Raw genomic sequence first — 22,401 nt, 5'->3', positions numbered from 1 at the left:
GTCATTCATCTCAAGCCCTCAAAACGCTTTACTATTCCTCCAAATCGTTGTCATCCGAATAATTAAGCCGGCGCAAAATGAGACACGCACACCAGGAAAAAAAAAAATCAATTTCCAAGTCGGATGAGATTTTTAAAAGACATTTCACTTATCAGTCTTTCCCCCCAGGACTGGCGAGGAGAGCACGCCTTCCCTTCCGAAGGTGCGTTACCAGATTGCTGCCGTTTTTGTGCTGGGTCATCAGAGCAGATTCCCCTCCAGGTTACAGATTAAACTTAACTCTACCCGTGCTGAAAATGGCCGGAGCACGCCGCCTCGCCTCCCCTCCCCAAGGCTGCCGGAGCCGCCGGCCCCTGCCTCCTTTTCGACGACTGATCGTCCAAGGACTGGCGCCGGATCCAACACCTTTCCCCAGCTCTGCGCGTACCGCGCTCTTTGGAAACGAATTGTAAGTTATCCTGATGTTAGACGCGACCCCCGTCTCCAGCCTGTCCCTTGTTCCGCTTTACCTTTCCGCTTGCGACGATCTCGAGGGCCTCCAGAGGTCCTGCACAAACAGCCCAGGACGTCTCCTGCTAAGCCGCATGCAGCCTGGCCACCCGACCAGCTGCGCCAAAAGCTTGGCAATACCCCGACGTGACCATGCCTGTGCGTTCAACCCTGGTAGCCCGTAGGGGCACCCCCAAGGGTCCCCTTACCTCCTCTACCTTTCCCCCAGGTACTTTCCCCTAACCGCCCGCCGCCGGGAGAGGTCAGCTCCGGCGCGCGCGGGCAGGTGCGCACGCTCTTTGAGGCGGTCTCTGTCCCGCGAGCGAAGGGAGGCGGGCTGTGGCGGCCAAGGCTGGCGCACGGCAGCTGGAGGCACTGGCGCGGAGGTCCCGCGGCTTAATTGTCAGCTCTGGGACCTGGGCTCCGGCTCTGAGCTGCTTAGGCGCCGCGCGCGCGTGACTTCCCTCCCGGGTGGTCAGTCTCTAGAGTTCTCGCCCATTCCCATTCTGATTACTTTCTGCACATTTCAACAGTGTCTCTACAGCGCGGCTGCTCTCACATCGTGAAAGTTGGCGCTCGCACCTCCGAACCACATTTTGGACACCTGAGAAGGCCAACTTATTTGAGACTAGTCTTTCTAGGAGGAAGAAAAGCGCGCAAAACAAGTGACTTACCAATGCCGTTTGGGTGTGCAGCTCCAAATCTGGGGTGCGTTCGGGATTCAGTAGCGTAGCCGGGGCACCAGCTCGGAGACCTCAGGTTGTCTCCAGCGGGACGCACGGCGTGCGCCCCGCCGTCCAACAAGCCTTTGGCCACCAGGGCGCCCCTGGCATCCTGGGAAGTTTGGGGGAGCCCTCGCCGCCTCACCCTGACCCCCGATCCCAGGCTGACCAGCTGAGCCTCCTCTCTTCCCACTCGCCCCTGACCTGCCTTTCCTTCTCACCTCCTTTCCACCCGCGCTGCTCCCACACCGCCCTCAGGCTCCCCAATTTAGCGGGGCAACTAACCTGAATCCATGAAAACAAGGAGAATCTGGACGGCGTCCTCCATTAGTAACGCCGGATGGGGATGGGTCCCTTTTTGGAAGGGGACTCCGGGGACGCGTCACGGCGGGTGGGCTTCTTTGGCTTGCAGCGACGCCGCTGCTTCTCCTCCTTGGGCTCCTTCGACTCTTCGGGGTCCCTTGGATCTTTGTCCTCGGGCTTGAGCTCCTCCCCTTCCCTGGGGCTCTGGGGCTCCTGAGTGCTGGGCGGCGCGCGACTTGGGGAGGCGTCGGGGCTTCGCAACTTGAGAGCGTGCAGACGCTGGGTGAGGGACTGGCCGAAGGTGGAGTGCTTGGGCACCACCGGGCCGCGATCGTCTTCAGGCTCGGTCTCGGGCTCAGTGGTGGGGGCGGTCTCAGGCTCGGTCTCGAAGTCGGTCTCGGACTCGATTTCGGACTCGGTCTCGCTCTCGGTCTCGTAGTCGAACTCTTCCTCGTACTCTAGGCACTCGGGGAGGGACAGCTCAAGGTCTGCCTCCTCGTGCTCGTGGTCAGATTCCGATTCGGGGGACTCAGGGAATACCTGGGCGCCGGAGCGGTGGTGGGCGTTAAGGAAGCTCCGGCGCTGTTGGGCAGCCGCGCGCTGCTGGGCACGGGCGTTGGAGGTGGCAAGGGCGCGGAGGAGCGCGATGGAGCAGGAGAGCCAGAGGAGCGCGGTGGCTGCCCGGCGGCCTATGGGCGGGCACAGGTCGTTGTAATTATGGCGAGCTCGGCGCCACTGCTGAGCCCGGGACCTCCGATCCATCCTCTTAGGCGCACACCGAGAAGCCGGCCTGCCCTCTGGCTCTGCAGAGAGCGGCTCCGAAGCGCATTGGCTGCTGGAGCCGGGAAAGGTACACCCTATGAGGTGAGAAGCTGGCCCGGAGGTCCCAGCCTCACCTCCTTGTGAGGAGAAAAAGGGAAGCACCTACCTTCCTGACCACTTAAGAACTTTCTAAAGCTCCGCGCCTTGCTTGCCTCTCTGAGCAAGAAGAAGGGATGGGAAAGTTCTGTCTCCTCCCGAGCTCCTCTCGCTGAGTCTTAGATTCCGCAGCCTAAGACTCGAGAGAGGTGCCTCCGCCGGTCCTCTTGCCTGGGAGAGGACAGAGGAGACTGAGGCGAGGAGGGACGGGCAGTGAGGTTCTGCGAAGTTGCGCGCCCGGACTTCTGCCGGGCATGTGCAGTAAGGAGGTGGGGGCCACCTCCCCGCGAGCTGCGTGGTGGCGCCGAGCCTGTGGCGCAGACCCTAGTGGGCCGGCAGGTGGCAGGAGGGAACCTTGTTTGAAAGGATTTGGGCGAAGCGATGGGCGGGGGGCCTGGCGGGTGGCAAGGAGCAAGCGGCAAGCTAGCCCCAGGTCCAGTACTTGGGCAGGTGGGCGCAGGCTCCCGTGGGGTCGTGCCCCTCCCCAGTTTCCCCAGTTATTGGGGAAATAAACACAGCCTGGAAGCAGCTAAAAACCCAGAACCCCAAATAGCAAATATTCAGGGGAATGAGGGTCTGTCTATACACGAGTATTAAGCCTCTAGCATTTTCCAATGGCTTAATAGTTTGAGGATGGTAACTTCGGGCAGCCATTAATCATGAAACTACCTTTAGCAGATCTGTTATAGTGACTGTAATTAGAAAAGTTTCCAAAAAATACGTGCTCAAACAGTCTGAATTGGCTAATTACCTCATCTTCTTCAACAAGGGCCCCCACGGTTGAGGTAGTAGTTTGCAAGTCCGCAAGCCCATCTGAGGACTGCCCTGAGCTCGATTGAGCTGAGAAGGTGGTGCTGGAAGTGGACTGGAGCTGAGAGCATGGGTAAAGGGAAGTCTTTCCTGCGCTCTCAGTTCACACAACCACTTCTCTCCTGCGGGGCAGTTCAGGGTGACACGGAATCCTCACTGGAGGCCCCTTACAGCCATTTCCTAGGTAGGTTTTTTTTTTTTTTTTTTTTTTTTTTTTTTTGAGACAGAATCTTGCTCTGTCACCCAAGCTGGAGTGCACTGATGTGATCTTGGGTCACTGCAACCTCTGCCTCCTGGCTTCAAGAGATTCTCCTACCTAAGCCTCCTGAGTAGCTGGGATTACAGGCGTGAGCCACCGCGCCCGGCTCCTAGATAGGTTTTTAACAAAGGTAACTCAGCAATACTCATTGGGTGCCTTGCATGTGCCAAGCTGTGTTTTAGGTGCTGAAGGTAGAGTAGTGAACAACAACAACAAAAGTATTGTATTAAGGAAAGGATATTTTGGATTAATTTGCTGTTAATCAGGAGATTGAATCAGTCAGAATCCCTCTGTACCCACCAACATAGTTTAATCTAGCTTGAATTCCACATGAGAAAATGATTGGATCAGGGCTAGGGGGCGGTCAGACACCACTAGATCGTGTTGTTGTACTCTGCAAGGCTGAAGATTTGGAGTAAATAGTGCCGCTCTTTCTTGGCCCTAGAAAATCAAATGATGGCCTACAGGAGGAGATCCCTGCAGTGGGAGCTAACCTGGCTGCTGCTTTTGAGGTGTGCATGTCTTCAGTCTGGCCCTCCATGATGATTATGGAGTGCCTTTTTGGCCATAGTGACAAGTCCAAAGGCGAAACAACTCAGAGCAAAGCCATCGTCCTAGAATCCCTGGGAGTATCAAGAAGGTTGTTTGACTTAGGACACATGTCATGGGTTGTGGTCCTTTTCTCCTTCTTGAGTCAGTATGGGGAATCTTAAAAAAAGAGGCTCTACCACTGGGTGGCCCACCAGGCCCTCCTGGTACTGGTACTTCTGCCTGGTGTCTGAAGAGTCAGTCAGGTACCCACAGCCATTCTCACCATGATGGAACTTAACCTCACACCTTCAACACCACACCCGTATTAAAACCACCAAGTGCAGAGTTCATACCCCAGTGAGAGACCAGCAACTGCTTTGGATGTGTTGAGGTTTTCCTTTCTGCATCTTGGCTGTGTCTAGCTTGTATCTTGCACTCTGTGTTAGTTTGTAGCATTAAAATAGTGATTGGGCTGGGCATGGTGGCTCTCACCTATAATCCCAGCACTTCGGGAGGCCAAGGCGGATGGGTCACTTGAGGCCAGGAGTTCAAGACCAGCCTGACCAACATGGTGAAATCCTGTCTCTACTAAAAATACAAAAATCAGCCAGGCGTGTTGACGCACGCCTGTAGTTCCAGCTGCTCGGGTGGCTGAGCCACAAGAATTGCTTGAACCTGGGAGGTTAGTCTGATAAAGTAGGATTGACTTGTCAAACCCCACAAAAGGACAAATGTCTATGTTCCAGTTGTGCCCTGCTCTACCACTTTTCCTGTGGAACAGCAAGGGTTTTATTATCACAGGTGCCTGCGTGGCTGTAGTCACTGTGTGGATATTATCATGGGACACTGGACAGGGGCATTTAGAGCTGTATATTTCAAATCCTGATCTCCGCTTCTCAGTCCCAACTAATGGGGCACGTTTCTAGAGAGTCTGCCTACACTGACCCACCCACTTTATTTCTTATTAGCACAGCTCCATCGACAGCATATGGAACAGAAATATATTATTCAAGCTGATTTCAGGGCACGTTGGGGGAAAAATCAGGAATATATGGGTGCTAGTAAATGCCCTTTGAATGGAAACTAATGTCAGCTGTCAGCAACGAGGTAGATTATGATTCTTTAGTGTACATAAGAAAGTACTTCATTCTTCAGATGGAGTGCTTTTATGCCTATAAAGGAGATGGCAGCCCAGAGCTGATTCACTAATATAGATACACCGAGATTGCCTGCATTATTAAAAAATGTGCATTACATAATACATATATTTGGACTAGATTCTGCATTAGCAATGCGCTTTCTTTGCAAGATGCATTTTAATCAGCAAACACACATTTAACAAAAGACTGCATTTTTGAGCCCCAGTCCTGTGTAGTTACAAATACATCTCAGTGTACATTCACCACAGGCTCTGGGAGGAAGGAATGGGGGACTGCACTGAGATGCCATTCCATCTCACACTTAGTGCCGAGGTCGAGCAAATGGAGCCGTACAGAAGATGCTCTTTAAAATGCATTACGTGCATGACTTTAAAAAGTGCTCGCTGCAGAGTGAATTTCAAAAAGGAGCAAGTGGGTGATGAACCACCTCTGTTGTTACCAGGCTGAGGAACAAGGGGCTCTCTCTGTCTGCCGGTAAATAAAGTATGGGCATATATCACTTCCGGGGCTCTGCTGGAGGGAGGCTCCTAAACCAGTTGGACAGGAAAGCGCAGTTCCCAGCTCACTACAGTATCATACAGTAAGCTTCTGATTTGGATAAATTGTGAAGAATATTGTCTTTAGCTCCTTAAAGGATTTTCATGTGGAAGAGGCCTTAAGATTTATTATATATGGCTCTAGAGGGCAAAATTAGAACCTATCGGTGGTAGTTGTAGCAGAAAGCCTTCAGCGCAACCCAAAGAAGAATCTGACATGGAGTGGGCTGTCAGAAAGTTGGCGCTTTGTCAGAAGCAATGTGAAGTCAAAGGACAGGTAGCCACACACTGGAGATGTTTTTCGTGGTGTGCGTGAGCAAGTGGGGTTGGAACTTGGTGCCCACCGCAGTCTTATCAGGTTAGCCTCTGATTCCATTGAAGGCCTTTGTAGGCTGTGGGAGAAGGGTTTGGGGGCTCTACTGATGGACACGATCCTCCCCCCCCCCCCCACTTTTTACTATTTTGGAAGCATTGAAAGTGCAAGTGGCTCAGTGACAGGAAGGAGTGTTGGGGTGGCAGTTCTAAGACAGGGCAAACAGATGTGTGCGATGGACCCAGCGGCCTGTGGAGGAGCTTTCCTCACCAAGGCAGGGCGTGGAGGCTCTTTGCTCCACAACTCACCACTTGTTGAAGCAAAGAAATCAGTCAAGTCCATCTGTTAATTACATTGGTTCTCTTTGCCTCCTCTCCTGGAGCTGTCTCGGAAATTACAAATGAAATTGGCTATTTAGCAGTCATAAATTGAGCCACTTCTATGATCAAGACACTATTCCGGGCATTGTGGGGAGATCGAAGTAATTGAGGATGAGCAATTCCTGCCATCCAACATCACACACATTGATGTGAAGTGCCCCCAAATATTAAAACCAGATTGCTGACAGGTGTAGAGTAATACATTCCAGCCCAGATAGACAGGGAGGGAAGTTGAGTAACTGGTTAGAATCAGAGGTACAGTTCATCTTGTGATTTTCAGAAAGAGATGAGTCTTTACCTATTCTGACTCTGAGATTTTCTTTTGATTTTTAAAAGCCCATGAGAACTGCTTTCAATCCACTTGTTTCTAACCATGTGTCTACCGTGTGCAAAGCCATGTGCCAGTGGCCCTGGGGGAGACAGATGAATCATGGGTTCTCAGAAGGCTTGCAGGCTATTGTCAGAGGTCCCATAGTCCTCAATGCATTTTCTAAGATGAAACTCAAGATAATGGATTGGTTCTGCCCTGCCTGGTGAGCGGGTATAATCACTCTTGAAGATATTTTTTGGATAATCATTGGAAAGGACTATTTTTGGAGATGAAGAGCTTTTCAAACTTTCCTTTGGACAGAAATGAATTCAGGGAGTTGGCAGCACTCCCCACCCCTCACTGTGGCAATCAGCCAGTAAGGCTCAACCCCACCGAGAATTTGGTATTGGCCCCTCCCGCCTGTTCCCCAGAGAGGACCAGGTACAATGCAGAAGCATTTGGCTCAGCTCTCTAGGGTGCTATTTTGCTGCTATTCAGACTGCGCTGATATCAATTGGCTCTCACCAGTAGAAATGGTGAAAACCTCGAGCTCCTGATTTTGAGATTTGGGGGGAATGCCATCTAGAGCTAAAAGCAAACAATAGAGGGAAATAATCACCTTTTTGACATGGCTGGTTTCTGTCCAGGCCATTTTTGGGATTACAATACTGTATTTGTGCCATTCGTTTTTAAAGGGCGTAGGATCAGAAAGGAGCCTTCGTTCTGTGCATAGAGATTGCTCGGAGCTGTCTTCCCAGGAGCTCCCTTACTTTCTCTTCACTTCGTGCTCTGTTGAGCTTCTCCTACTGATAAGTGCCTATCTCCCTCTCTCTCCCTCTGCCACAGGAGGAGCAATTTCTAGACTCTGGATCCAATGGGAAGCATCTAGAAGCCCCCTTGCTCAGGCAAAGCATCAGTACCCAAGAGGGGTACAGGCCCTCTTGGACGTGGTGTCTCATTTCTCTCCCGTGGCCCTGGAGCTTGGCATTCTGTATTCTCCGGTTCAGACCCTGGACTCTGACACCCTGCCTTGCTTCATCTTGAGTTCCGGCTGTCTGCCCAGCCGGACCTACACTGAGCTTGTCTGGTTCTTTCCTGCAGCCAGTTGAGACATCATTGTCCCAGGACACCCCCAGTCTACGTGGTTCTGGCCCCGGATGTCCACCTCTGCCCTGCCCACCAGCAGCCATGCCAGCCAGTGAGCTGTGGGTGAAAACACTGCTGATTGCAAAGGACCACTCAACCGTCAGGAAAGCTCTCGGCTCATAGCTTTGTCTTTTGTCCAGCTGTCCTGGACATCCTATCTTTCCTCTAGCCCCTAGCCCTGACAGAGAGCCTCAAAGTTGTTTTCATCTTATCTGCTGAGGATCTGACTCACCCCATCAGACTTCTGGGAGGGAGAGAGCGAGCACGCCTCGAGCCCGGAGGGGAGAAACCCTTAGTGTTGTCATGGTTTAGGCACACGCTCAGAGAAATCCTTGCAGCTCGAGCTCTTCAAAATATGATTAGACCAATTTTACATGTCTAGTCACTGAGGCTCCAGTAGATTGGGACTATTTCTATATGTGCAAAGTGAAGTGGATAATTGAGGCAATTATCTTCAGGCAAATGAATCTGGGCACTGTAATCAGTCCGTCCTGATAACTGGGGAGAAATCGGCGTCATTCACTGTAGCATTGCTTTGCGTTAAAGAGAATTCTAAGGTATTTGTTTGTTATTTTCGCTTGGCTTCATTTTTCTAAAAGACAGTCCAGTGAAGATGAGGTCCTGCCTCGTGCTGGCGTTAGGATGTGTGGACCCCTTAGGTCTCAGTCAGGTGTGTGTGGGGTTGATCTGGACGGGTTGAGAATCAGATCAGTGCTCTAGCCGGGTGCATCCTTGGCTTCCTTGTGGTGGATACTTGGTTTCCACATCAGGGTTTTCTTTCCACTTCTTCTTTCCTTGTGCATGAGAACCCTGAGGTGTTGGATGGGTTGGTCTACAAGGTCACCTCCACTGCTAGGATGATAGGATTCCTAATAGGGCCCATGAGTGACATACATTGTGCATGATAAAATATCATGGAGCCAGGAGAATGAAAGAAGGGCCTCTCAACGTCAGAAATGAGAATGCACTGGAGGCTGGTGATTACTTCTGGACCCCCTCTTCCCCATCCATTGTTTCGGCTAAAAGTCATCATAAATTGGGAGTCCTTCCCTTTACTGGTCTAGAAGTTCCCTCAGGAAGCAGCCGTCACTTCTCTCCCAGCTCTTCACTGAGGAGGGAGGGAAGAGGAGCAAGAGAAGACTTTCCGGTTTTCCAAATGGCAGATTTGGTTTCAGGCATGTGAGGAGCCACATATAAAAAGAAATGGCATTGAGGCATGTGAGATTTGACTTAAGTGGAGGAGATCCTCGCCTTTAAGCAATAATCTGTGTATTTAGGGAGCCAATGGCCCAGCAAGAAGTCCAGCAGTGCCTCCTGAGTGCCTGGGCACCTGGTGGAGATGGTGCAGGGTCCCTGGCAAAAGAGCCTCTGGGACAGGAGTTGTAGCCGCCAGCCTGTGTCACACACTCACACTCACAGTTAGAGGACAACGGGAATTTAATTAACTTCCAAAGTGTGATTTTGACCATAAGCATTCTAGGAATGAGGTGCTGTGTGGGGATTGAGATGAACCTTGGAAAATACTTAAGGAGAGGCTTGTTTTACGCTGTCAGGAAATCTTCATCTTGTCACTTTGTAAATTTTTGACCTTGCTCAGTTAGTTAGAAAAACAAAAACAAAAGCTTCCTGTCCACAACTGAGATAAGAGAGTTTTGCAAGACATCTCTCTGTCCTCGGAGTGTTGTGGCCTTCTGTGGGTTCTGTAGTTTTAGTTGCTAGTGGTTTCATTCCTGCTCAGTTAGTGAAATTGCGACATTTTCCCAGTATCTTAGCGTGACTGCCCTACAGCCTTAACAATGATGATTTTAGACTATAGTTTAAGATCTGCTGGGGCAAATGCCTTCTCACTGCACAGTATCTCAGCATTCTCTGATGTTTTGTCCATTTATTTTTCTATATGAATTTAAGAACCATTTTTATCAAGTTTTATAAATGACCTTGGTGATATTTTGACTGGAATGGCATTCAATTTATAAATTAAGTTGGGAAATATTATCATCTTTTCTGCATTTAGTCTTAAGCCAGAAGTATGGCCTCTCAATCTGTTCAGGTCACTATTTCTCTCATTAAGGATTTGTGTTTTCTTCGTGTAATTTTAATACATCCTATGTGAGTTTGATATGTGAATATATATCATATATTTCCCAAGTATTAGATGCTTTTGTTGCATTGTGAGTGGGCACTCTTTTTTTAATTATATTTTCAGGCCTCTTATTATGTATTTATAGAAATGGTATTGATTTTTGTACGTTTTTCTCATCTTCTGCCACTTTCAGAATTGGTTGGTTTTTGAGGCAACCAGCAGCCTACTCAGGCAAACACTCAGAGAAGGTTTCTGGAGGATTTGGTAGAAGAGACTACCTCATCAGGGAAAGAGTTGAACTAAGTCAGCGGTTCCCAAATGCCAGTCCACAGTGAAATGAGAAAACGAAAGATGTTGTAGTGGGGCTTTCATCAAGCCAAATTTATTCAGGGGAGGGACTTTTGATTTTGATTCTTGATTTTGAGGCTATATAAGCTTCCTGCCTTTTAGAATTTTGATATCATTTCTTTCTAGAAGGATTGTAGATGATAATTAGGGGTTTTGTTTTGCTTTAAGATTTTAGAGTCTTTGAAAATAAATAAATCAGAAATCCTTATAATAAATGAATGAATAAATAAAACTGCTTGAATTCTACCCTCCCCAAAAGATTTTAGATCTTTTTTTTGTTTGTTTGTTTGTTTTTGAGACAGAGTCTGGCTCTATCGCCCAGCCTGGAATGCAGTGGCTCAATCTCGGCTCACTGCAAGCTCCGCCTCCCCGGTTCATGCCATTCTCCTGCCTCAGCCTCCTGAGTAGCTGGGACTAGGGGCACCTGCCCCCACTCCCGGCTAATTTTGTTTTTGTATTTTTAGTAGAGACGAGGTTTCACCATGTTAGCCAGGATGGTCTCCATCTCCTGATCTCGTGATCTGCCCGCCTCGGCCTCCCAAAGTTCTGGGATTACAGGCATGAGCCACTGCGCCCGCTGATGTTGTTTTTTAAATTTTGCTTTTATTTAGTTTTCAGTGACTTTATCTAGCAGATTTTTTTAAAAAAAGCAAAACAGCTGGCAACCGGATGTGAGTGCCACACATTTCTTTTGAAATATTAGCGTGGTCTGGCCGGGCACAGTGGCTTATGCCACTGTTCGTAGATTTTGGTCTAAAAATCTCAAAATCTAGGAACCTCCAATTCGATGTCCTTTGGGTTTTACAGTTGTGATATTTGGTAAATCTGGACTTCTTTTTATATTTTAAAATCATTTTTAGTTTATTCTTTTGGGTTCTTCTAGTTAGTAGTGCCAGTTAGATTGATGTTTTTGTTACTTATTTTGGCTTTCTCTGACTTCATCCTTTGTCTATGCCTTGCAGTGTCCTCTGAAAGTGTGTAGGAGAGAGAAGGGTGAAATGGGGGCACCCTCGTTTTATATCTGTTTTTAAAGGGATTTTTCTCTAATGTCTTTTCTCTGACAGTATTTAGGTGGGCTTCAAAGGGAAAATAGATGGTATCTTATGAGAGGGCTCAACAGAAAGTTTGGAGGTGAGAAACCAGAAGCCAGATTTGGGACCACACAGGCCTGGATATAAATCTTGCCTCCTTCTGCTTGCTAGCTGACCAGTGACTATGCCTGGTGGCGGTGATGGTGCTGGTTATGATGGTGGTGTAGCATTGGTGGTGATGGTAGTGGTGGTTGTGATGGTAGTGGTGATGGTGGTGGTGGTGATGGTGGTGTGGTGGTGTGGCGGTGGTGGTGGTGGTGTGGCGGTGATGGTGGTGGTGGTGATTGTGGTGGTGGTGGTGTGGTGGTGGTGATGATGGTGGTGGTGATGGTGGTAGTGATGGTAGTAGTGATGGTGATGGTGGTGGTGGTGATGGTGGTGTGGTAGTGGTGATGGTGGTGATGGTGGTGATGGTGGTGTGGTGGTGGTGGTGATGGTGGTGGTGTGGCAGTGGTGGTGATGGTGGTGGTGATGGTGGTGATGGTGTGATGGTGGTGGTGGTGATGATGGTGGTGGTGATGGTGGTGTGGTGGTGGTGATGGTGTGGTGGTGGTGGTGATGGTGGTGTGGTGGTGACGGTGGTGGTGGTGATTGTGGTGTGGTGGTGATGGTGGTGGTGATGATGGTGGTGCTGTGGTGGTGGTGATGGTGGTGTGGTGATGATGGTGGTGTGGTGGTGATGATGGTGGTGTGGTGGTGGTGATGGTGGTGGTGATGGTGGTGTGGTGGTGGTGATGATGGTGGTGTGGTGGTGGTGGTGATGATGGTGGTGTGGTGGTGGTGGTGATGATGGTGGTGTGGTGGTGGTGGTGGTGATGATGGTGGTGTGGCGGTGGTGATGATGGTGGTGTGGCGGTGGTGATGGTGGTGTGGTGGTGGTGGTGGTGGTGATGGTGGTGATGGTGGTGTGGTGGTGGTGGTGATGGTGGTGTGGTGGTGGTGATGATGGTGGTGTGGTGGTGGTGGTGGTGATGATGGTGGTGTGGTGGTGGTGCTGATGGTGGTGTGGCGGTGGTGGTGATGGTGGTGTGGTGGTGATGGTGGTGGTGGTGGTGATGGTGGTGTGGTGGTGGTGGTGATGGTGGTGTGGTGGTGGTGATGATGGTGGTGTGGTGGTGGTGATGGTGGTGTGGTGGTGGTGGTGGTGATGATGGTGCTGATGATGGTGGTGTGGTGGTGGTGATGATGGTGGTGTGGTGGTGGTGGTGGTGGTGATGGTGGTGTGGTGGTGGTGATGGTGGTGTGGCGGTGGTGGTGATGGTGGTGTGGTGGTGATGGTGGTGGTGGTGATGGTGGTGATGGTGGTGTGGTGGTGGTGGTGATGGTGGTGTGGTGGTGGTGATGATGGTGGCGTGGTGGTGGTGGTGGTGATGATGGTGGTGTGGTGGTGCTGATGGTGGTGTGGCGGTGGTGGTGATGGTGGTGTGGTGGTGGTGGTGATGATGATGGTGGTGTGGTGATGGTGGTGTGGTGGTGGTGGTGATGGTGGTGTGGTGGTGGTGATGATGGTGGTGTGGTGGTGATGATGGTGGTGTGGTGGTGGTGGTGGTGATGATGGTGGTGTGGTGGTGGTGGTGGTGATGATGATGGTGTGGCGGTGGTGATGATGGTGGTGTGGCGGTGGTGGTGATGGTGGTGTGGTGGTGGTGGTGGTGATGGTGGTGATGGTGGTGTGGTGGTGGTGGTGATGATGGTGGTGTGGTGGTGGTGGTGGTGATGATGGTGGTGTGGTGGTGGTGGTGATGGTGGTGGTGGTGATGATGGTGATGTGGTGGTGGTGGTTATGATAGTGGTATAGCGGTGGTGGTGGTGGTGGTATGGTGGTGGTAATGGCCAAGAGGTGAGAGAGTGAGGGGGCAGGATTTTGAGGAGCCCAGCCATGCAGAAAGAGCCTAAAATAAAGTTGGAGTTGGCAGTCGAGTTGGATTTTTTTTTTAATTTCACTTTCCAGTTCTCTTTTAGTGGATTCTTAATGGAAAGCCTTAGAAGCTGTAGAGTTTGGTCTGCACAACTGCACTGGATGCCCATTCTAGGTCCTGTACTCTGCGAGGCACTGGGAATACAATGGTGAATGCATGCAGTGAGGGGGATCTGGAAATAATGAGTCATCGCACTAAGGAGGGTCTCATTATAACCTAAGCTAAGGACACTGGAAAAGAAACATGTTCTTTTGTTTTTTTCCCCCTGAGTATACAGCAGAAGAAGCCACCCTATATTTGGGCAAGGCAGGGAATACTTTACTGAAAAAGTGATACGTGCACACTTGAGCTGAGAACTGAAGGGTGAGCATGTGGCAGCAGGGGGTTGGTGCAGTTCCAAGTTGAGGAGTAGCCAGAGGGTGGTGCAGTTCCAAGCGAGGAATAGTGTATTTGCCAGCTCTCTGGCGGAAAGGAGCTAAGCCTGTTAGGGAAACTCACAGGTCAGCAGAGCTGGAGAACAGAGATGAATCTGGAGGGCTGGGCAGGGATCTCTGGGCCCAACAGGTTAAACTGCAGTCTTTCTGTTGTCTTGAACAGCCATAAACCATGGGAAGCCTTTGTCCTGATGGCCATGAGGGACCAAAATCAAGTTGTCTATTTTAAAGACCTCTCTGGCCACAGAGTACGGGGATGGAATTTGAGAGGAAGCTAGAGTTGATAGTAGCTGGGTCTAGGGAGGTGGTTGGTTTTAGAAATACATAAAGCTGAGGATAGTGAGAGTGGCTTTTAGAGTTATTTAGGAGAGTGTCTTACAAGGCTTGGTGATAACATGGATGTGGGGAATTGGCTGTGTCAGGATGACACCCAGGTAGAACTAGATGGAAGCTAGTACTTTTCACTGAGGTAGAGAAGCAGGGAAAGAGGCCCAGGTGTGAGGTAGCAGGAGGCCATGAGTTCTGCCATGTTGAGTGGGGTGGTGGGGCCAAGAGCTCTGCCATGTTGAGTGGGGCGGTGGGGCCAGGAACTCTGTCATGTTGAGTAGGGCGGTGGGGCCAGGAGCTCTGCCATGTTGAGTGGGGCGGTGGGGCCAGGAGCTCTGCCATGTTGAGTGGGGCGGTGGGGCCAGGAGCTCTGCCATGTTGAGTGGGGCGGTGGGGCCAGGAGCTCTGCCATGTTGAGTGGGGTGGTGGGGCCAGGAGCTCTGCCATGTTGAGTGGGGTGGTGGGGCCAAGAGTTCTGCCTTTGGTCTGTTGAGAACAAGGTGCCTTTAGGCTGCACGTGACAAGGTATCAAGACAAGGTATCAGACAGGTAGAAAGATGTTCTAGGTCTTGGGCACAGTGGAAAGGCTGTCATAGAAGCAGAAAAAGTCTAGTGCTAAGTGGGAGACAAGAGAGGAGCACTCCAAATTGAGTTTCCAACCAAAGTCATTATCAACAGAAGTCATCCTGGAGCTGGATGGCACTGGAGAGATCAAGTCTCAGCCCTTTTATTTTACAAGTAAGGAAACTGAGGCTTAGAGAGGTGGGACCAGCTGGTTAGTGGTAAAGCCACTCTTAGACTGAATTTTTCTAGTCCTAGTTCTATCCCTCAATTGTTTACTACACCAAGCAGAGAATCTTCCCGTGAAGGTGGAACATGAGCCAAGGGCTCAGATGTCAGCCCCCTTGATATCAGATCTATTTTTTGTCAGCAACCAAATGGACAGTTCACAGCTTCACATTCTTTTCTTGATCACTTTAGAACTGACATTCCTCCAGCTCCTTATTAAAGAAAGAGCAAAGCAAGAGCTGGCTAGAAGTGGTTTGGAAGGTAGAAATAGACTATACCATGTCTTTAGTAATCAGCCTGGCAAAGTCCACATGGCAGCCGGGAAGGGTTTGGCCAAGGCTAAAGCCAGTAGGACTTGGTGGCACTCTCTTTTTCTCTTGGTTGTTCCAAAAGCACCAGTTATTACTTAAAATTGGCCCCTAAAATAGGAGCATTAAGGTACAAGAAAGGGAAGTTCATTTTTCTCGAGATCCTTTTTCAAGATGTCTACACTGTGAAACTGATAACATATCAGCAGCTTCTCCCAGCCATGACTTCTTAACTATAATGTGTAACTGCACATGCAATTATATGAATTACATGTATTATCTAATAGCTTTAAAATATTCGATAAAGCTAAGGCTAATGTCTGCTTTGATGACCCTGCACCAGCCACAGTTTTCATACATCACCTCTCAAGTCCCCCAGAGGTTACCAACTTCACAAATAATGGGTTTCCATAGAGGATTTCATCTTGAAAAACACAAACATAGTTTCATGTGTTTCATTGGGCTTCACATTGCAGCCTTTTCATCTATCTACATGTCTTGGAGACCCTTTCCTGCTGATTCCTGTAGGATTTGCCTTGTTCTATTTCACCATCACCTCATCGTCTGGGCTGAATAAAGACAGTCAGCAGTCACATCCCTGTCGACGTGCATTCAGCTCTTGCCAATTTGTCCCTGTTAGAAACTGCACTGCCGACCATGTCGTAGTACACACCTCCATGTAAATGTCACAAGTGTTTCTCTGGAGATGATATCAAGCAGTGGAGCTGCTGCTCATAGGCCAACACAGAGCCTTGGCTACACTGCACTTCTCTACGAGGCAACCAGTGTGTCCCCACCAGCAGGGCCTGAGTATTTGTCTCCCATCCCCTGCTAGCACTACCCTCTTCTTTCTGGTAGAGGAGACAGTAAGACCTGTAGCATCCCCAGGCCCTCTATGAGTCAGGAGAGAGGGCATGGAGCTGTTTTCCTGCTCTGCTTGTGGGGCTGGGTTTCTGAGGCCCATGACCTTGGCTTCATCAATATTTTCTCTAGCCTGTCAAGAAAAGAAGTTGAACTTCAGTGAAATATATCTCAGAAATTTGCCACAAGGAGAGGGCTAGGGAAAACCTAACTAAAAGATGTTAGAAAAGAGAGGCCAAGTGTATCCCAGGTTCTGTGTCCAGTTTCTTTTAGTCCTTCATGAAGGTGACTGAGCTGTTTTAGAAATAACATAGTTCAGCCAGGTGCGGTGCCTCACACCTGTAATCCCAGCACTTTGGGAGGCTGAGGCAGGCAGATCACTTGAGGTCAGGAGTTCAAGACCAGCCTGGCAACATGATGAAACACCATCTCTACTAAAAATACAAAAAAAAAAAAAAAAGCCAGGCATGGTGGCGCGCCCCTGTAGTCCCAGCTACTCGGGAGGCTGAGGCAGGAGAATTGCTTGAATCCAGGAGCCAGGATCACGCCACTACACTCCAGCCTGGGTGGCAGAGTGAGACTCTGTCTAAAAAAAGAAAAAAAAAGGAAGAAAAGAAAGAAGTAACATAGTTCAAACTGCCATTGGAAAACTCTTAATAGTGCCCCAATTATAAACCATGCATCTCTCCCCGATTATAAATCATGTATCTCTCCCTCACCATCTGATCATTTTAAACCCAGATCCCCTCTGCTAATCCAGGATCTAAATAGTTTAAGCCGGGAATGGCCACAATTTAAAGAATGCTCTCCAGCCTTTGAAATTCAGGTCCCTGTTCCCCTTTGGCCCCAAACCCTCCCCCTGCCCACTCGTAGGCATAGATGAGTTGTAGGCATAGATGAGTTAGTCATGGTGTATAACTAGGGTTACCATAACATTTGTCATCCACCTGGGACATTTTTATGCATGAAAGGCAGCGCTAACCAGGGGGATGCTGGGATGACAGGGGCAGAGCAGGCTGTTTGGGCCCCCAGCCCTCCCATCATGACAGCAGCAGTGTTGTTAATAGTAGTATGACAACATTGCAAAAAAATGTATATGTTCAGTCACATAACTCTACAAATAATTCATATTAATGTTATTATTATTAGCACTTTTAAAAGAGAAGTAACTTCCCTTCTCCCACTATTTTTAAATAGACTTCAGTGTGCTGAAAGTTCTCCCATTGAGAGCACTTATGCAGTTGGGTGAACTATCTGCATGAAAGTGACATTTGCTCATCTGTCTTTCTCGCTGAAGTCATCGTCTAAAGGTAAGCAAAAGAGCAAGCTCAGGAGAAAGAGAATGGCGCACTCTCAGAGACCTTTCTTGGGGCTGCTGATTGAGAGACACAAGGCCTGTGGCCACCAGTTGTCGTGGCTTTATGCAGCAGCAGCAGTGGCAGGGACTCTGGGCTTCCATGCTCCCCTCTCGTCCATGCCGGGAGCATTGCAGCCTCTTCTAGCAGGGCTGGGATGCCCCACAGCTCTGGGCCTTGAACAGGGTAGGGGTCCGTTCAGACTGGGGGTTGCTGGCCTAGGGTTATGAGTGGCCTTTGTTGGCAGAGACTACAGTTAAAACCATCTAAGTGCAAAAGTACCTTAGAAATTAGAACAAAAATTCCACTCCTTTAGGAATATCGAGGTCATTTTTGCTGACTTCAATTATTTTCACACCACCTTCACGGTTTTTGCCATATTCCAATACTGAACTGCACTTCACGCTTCTCTCTAAGTCAGCTATTTTTTTATGTAAATACATTGGTTTTTAAAGGAAAATTGTACAACTGCTATTGAAAGATTACCAGTATCCCTGGCGTCTGGTTAAGTATTTTAAAAATACTCATGAAGACAAGTGCATGCTCTGGAAATGGCAGCGTGGCTGATGTCCCTCCAGGTGCAGCCCTGAGCACCTCCTTGATCCTGTCCCCATCCACCCAGTCTCTTCATTGACCTGAGAAATGCTCATCTGGACTCTAGGAGAGATGGTGAGAGATGGTCTTCTAGGACACAAAGATTTCCCACCAAAGGGGATACATGAGGTTTTGCTCCCAGTGTCTGGTCAGGTGCCTCTTAGCTAAGGAGAGGTAGGAAGAGTTCTCATTCCAACCAGCGGAAGCCTGTTGAGTTTCAACGGGGCTAAATTACTTGGGGCACATTTTCTTCCCATGACATTTGTTGTCTAATAATAAGTCAACAGATGGAGTTGTCTTGATCTGCCTTTACCATGACATTTGCTCCCACTTCACATGTTTATGTTTGCAGACGCAGCCAAGAAACAGTCGGTAGAGCTGTGTCCCGAGCCCCAGCGAGATGAGCCCGGGCACTTCTCACTTCCTGCTGGCGTGCTCTGAAGCAGTGTTCCAGCCAGAAGGCCTCTCACAGAACCCATCCACTCACCTCTGTTCTCACTCCCAGCTTTTCTGGGGATTGGGTGAGGGGAGCTGGGTCTGTTCTCCCATAGTGCTCTCTGTTCTTGATAGGATGCCAGAAAGTACAATGCTCTCTTCATCAAGTTCAAAAGCAGGCAAAACCAAGTAATGCATGCGTGATAAAATGTTTACAGCGAGCATATGATAAACTCAGCTTCTGCATTTGGTTTCTTCTGGCAGGGGAGACCACAAGGAGTGGGAGAAGGACATTCTGCTAGATGAAGTTCTTGGCTGTGTTCTTTCTCGGGTTGGGCTGCATAGGGTCACAGGGGTTGAATGATAGTATTTTTAAATACTAAATTTTAAAAGTACGTATTCGGACTGCCTCCATGGGTCAGTGGCATGGGACAGCTGAAACCAACCCAGGGCATTTGGGGGTGGGCCTGCTGTGCTATGGCAAAAGGAGGTTGTTTTGAGGCTGAGCTGCTGCTGACCAGCATGGTGGGACTTTGCTCACCTTTCTTCTTTCTATACAAATTAAGAACCCTCAGAAGAGTTCTTAGCACATATTAGGCCCTCAGTAAATATTTGTTGAACAATTTTTCACATGTGTATTTTTAAACTTGTTGTTATGGAAATTTTCAAGCACACCAAGGCAGAGAGGAGGCCAGCGCAGCTGCGCTGCCCGTCAGCTTCTGCTGCTCTGGTTTCCTCTGTCACCACACCTTTTCTTCTGGAGCCCTTCACAGCAAATCCCAGAAATGATAGTGTTCCACCCCTGGCAGTTGTGGACAGCAGAGTGGGTTCTTCTCTTCTGGATTTGTGGCTCTGACCCACCTAACAGTTCGTTCTTCATGGGTTCTTTTAGGATATGTTGAAGCCAACCTCTTCCTCCCCAAAGAGAGCGTGTCAGGAAAATGAAGCCTTTCTCTGTATCTCCCTGTGGGGGATTTCCTCGCTGCATAGGTGTGTACTTGGCTGCATGTTTGTGCTGGGCATTGTGCTGGACCTATGTATCGATGATGAGAGAAGAAGCCTGTGGCCTGGGGCCTCCATGCAAATGCAGGCTGATGGCGCGGTTAGGGGAGCAGACCCTTGTTCCTGTGAGCACTAGGAGTGCTCTAAAGCGACCACTCATCTTTTGAGCCCCCTTTCATGACTCCCAAGTTGATCATTGGTGATTTCCCCCATTGCCAAGTCAGAGTGGACATTTTCCGCAGACAGTACCCCAGCGGACTGCAGCTCTGCCCCTTCTGACAGAAGGCACATTGGGAACGTGCAGAGCCCACATCCAGGGTGATGGCAGTTGTCACCATCCATGTGGAAAGACCTGGCCCCGGCCAGCTGCTGGGCCTCTTTGCACTGTATTAATAGCAAGGCCGTGGGGCCCACTGGGGTCGGGAGACGGGGGGATGGAGGACAGCTGTGGCGGACATCACCGCATGCTCCAGGCATGTGCGCCCGTCACAGGCATACAGATGGCCACACCTTGACCTGCCTCTCCAAAGCCCCCCAAGCCCCTGCTAGCCTTCTCCTTGTAGGGGCAGGAACTGGCTCTCACTGATGACCCATTTGACAAAGGAGCCAAATTAAGAACGGCATGATTGGAATAGAGGGTTCCAGTGGCCCCGTGTTCAGGGTCAGTTTCTGCTTTTATTGGACGCACAGGCATGGGGGCCGAATGAGGCAGTGGTATTTAAACAGCTGGGGATATTAGGTTCTATACGCCAAGGCTGGACAGATATTTTTAAATGTCACAGGCCAAATGGAAGCTCAGTTGGCAGCAGGATGGAGGGGCAGGGGGATTTGGAGGCCACTGCATTGCCGTGGCTAGATATGGCCAGGAGAGCTGAGTGGGATTAAGGCCTGGGAAGAAGCCAGCCTGGGAAGTGCCCGTGAAGAGGGAGCAGGGAGGATCATATGAGGAAACAGTAGGCGCCAGGGGTGGCAGGCAGGCAAGAGCGCAGGTGCTGGGGCCAGGGGCGGACAGAACTGTGTGAAAGCACCAAGGACAGGGCCAGAGGAGCCAGGTCAGAGCCCAGCCCTAGGTCGGGAACACGTAGGGAGCAGAGCTGGTGGTTCAGGGCCCTGTTGTGGCATCAGAGAGATGTGAGCGCTAACCTCAGCAACCTACTTTCCACTCTGGGGCCTTGGGGCGACTTATTTATCTGCCAAGGCAGTTTCCTGACTTCAGGGAAGGGGCCAGGAGAGAATTAAGTAAGAACAAGCAGCACCTGACACTCAGAAAAGTGTCCCTAAATGTTCACCACCTTTATTAATAGTACAAATTAATGGGTGACCAGCCTCCATTGTGGGATGGAGCCGGAAGCTGCTCTCCAGGCCTGCTCTCACCCAGAGACACGGTGTGTTTCGACCACACAGGAGTTCTTTTAAGGATGAATGATGATGACCGCCAACAGTTAAGTGTCAGCAGATTTTACAGAAGCCTTTGGCCATTTGACTTCTCCTGGTCTAGTGGAGCCTCTAGTTTTCCGGGGCCTGCCTCTTCCTGTCCATAGACAACCGTAGCTGGGGTGCGGCCGCCCCCTTTCGGCCAGCAGCACACGCACCCCTGTGCCTGCCACCACCTGTGCCTGTCACTCATCTCTGAGTGGGGCCTGGCCTCCTTAGGCATTTGCACTTGTTCTCCCTGCAGTAAAGTGGAGCTATTATTATCTTATAAGAAACAAGGGTCATCATCAGAATTGGGCAGGGACCCAGCAACTGAGTTCTGGCCGGGGCCTCCTTGCCTTTGCTGTGACATTGGTCTGGAAGACCTGGGCTGATGGATGAGCATTGAATCGCCGGGTCTGGGGAGCCATCATGGCTGCCTGCCTTCCTCCTGGTGGGCCCCTTAGTAAGCTGAGCAGAAACACAAAATGGCTAGGGCAGTTACCGTAGCCACTTAACGTCTGTGCATCCCTCGGCCTCCCTCATTCTCGTCGGGATAGGAATGACTTAGGAAAGCCAGAGGAGGCCCAGGCTGCTATGAAACCTGGGCCTTGCTTTTCAGCACAAGGATTTCAAGAGGAGAGGAGGTGAGGGAGGAGGGGAGTTTCTGTTGGGGCTGTTGTGGGCCTCAGGCGGCCCCTGAGTTAATCTGTATTCGTATTCAGAATTCCCTCCTTTTCCTTAGTGGGTCAGAGTTCTCTCTTGCTCATCCAGGCCTCAGAGAAGAATCCATGGTAGTTGTGACCACAGCTAGGCCTTAACTCCTTCAGGGCCATGTACATGAAGGCTCAGAAGATCCCCTCATCTTCTGAAGAAGTGTGAGTCTCCTCCTGTAGGCTTCCAAGGGACGCTAGGGTTAGCCATACTTGCACAGCCTGCCCCACACTCAGGCTTCTTGGCACAGAGAAGCCCTTCCTCTTACTGATTTATGGGGCCTACCATGTTCTAGGCATTAGAGAAATGCATTAATTTACTCTTCATAGCAAACTTATGGGAAAACTGAGGTACGCACAGGTCAGATAGCTTGCCCAAGGCCACACAGCAGGAAAGTCGTGGAGTCCGGATTTGAACTCCAGTGGCTGGTCAGGCTCCAGAGGTTGCCTTTCAAACCACGGCCCTCAAATGCTGCCTGGAAAATGATGGAGCTGATGGAGGGGTCCGAGGTGATGGCTCTGGTGAGTCAGGAGCCTGCCGAGTCACAGGAGCTGGGGAAAGAGCACACTGGACAGAGGGGACAGCCAGTGGAAGGGCCCTGAGGTGGGAAAGAACTGGCCATGAGCTGTAGGGAAGCAGGAAACCAGTCTGGCTGCAGGAAGTGAGCAGGGGCCAGGGAAGGAGCTGGGGTAGCTGAGGAGGCAGCACCATAAGGGCAGCCCATGGCCATGGCCCTGGGGCCTGATTCCAAGTGCAGTGGGAAGCCCTGAGGCTTCTGAGCAGGGCCCTGCTGGCTTGAAGGTCTCCCTGACTAGGAGATGGGATTCTTGTGGCAAGAAGAGAGCGGGGAG

General features: G+C 50.1%; 2 protein-coding genes and 1 long non-coding RNA gene across 7 annotated transcripts in view; 1 reads left to right on the top strand and 2 right to left on the bottom strand.

The window, feature by feature from the left end:
- GNAS (GNAS complex locus) overlaps positions 1-1,633 on the bottom strand; it is a 70,674-nt gene extending 69,041 nt beyond the window's left edge. For 2 of the 3 annotated variants that reach the window (XM_009437483.4, XM_009437485.4), the window contains exon 1: positions 1,497-1,633. In XM_009437483.4, coding sequence (XP_009435758.1) covers positions 1,497-1,539 — 43 coding nt within the window. In that variant the 5' untranslated portion in view covers positions 1,540-1,633. The remainder of the gene's footprint in view (positions 1-1,496) is intronic. The other variant, XM_016938188.4, reaches the window with a different exon arrangement.
- Positions 1-2,276, bottom strand: part of LOC104003639 (neuroendocrine secretory protein 55) — a 55,771-nt gene extending 53,495 nt beyond the window's left edge. Inside the window, exon 1 of the mRNA XM_016938197.4 lies at positions 1,497-2,276. Coding sequence (XP_016793686.2) covers positions 1,539-2,276 — 738 coding nt within the window. The 3' untranslated portion in view covers positions 1,497-1,538. The remainder of the gene's footprint in view (positions 1-1,496) is intronic.
- Positions 1-22,401, top strand: part of LOC129138217 (uncharacterized) — a 32,964-nt gene that overhangs the window by 8,496 nt on the left and 2,067 nt on the right. For 2 of the 3 annotated variants that reach the window (XR_010154140.1, XR_008541324.2), the window contains one exon: positions 156-448. This is a non-coding gene — a long non-coding RNA (uncharacterized LOC129138217). The remainder of the gene's footprint in view (positions 1-155; positions 449-22,401) is intronic. The other variant, XR_008541326.2, reaches the window with a different exon arrangement.

Source organism: Pan troglodytes, chromosome 21, assembly GCF_028858775.2.
Source record: "Pan troglodytes isolate AG18354 chromosome 21, NHGRI_mPanTro3-v2.0_pri, whole genome shotgun sequence".
Taxonomy (NCBI): Eukaryota; Metazoa; Chordata; class Mammalia; order Primates; family Hominidae; genus Pan; species Pan troglodytes.
The sequence above is the reverse complement of the archived record's forward strand: the minus strand, read 5'-3'. Positions and strand labels throughout refer to the sequence as shown.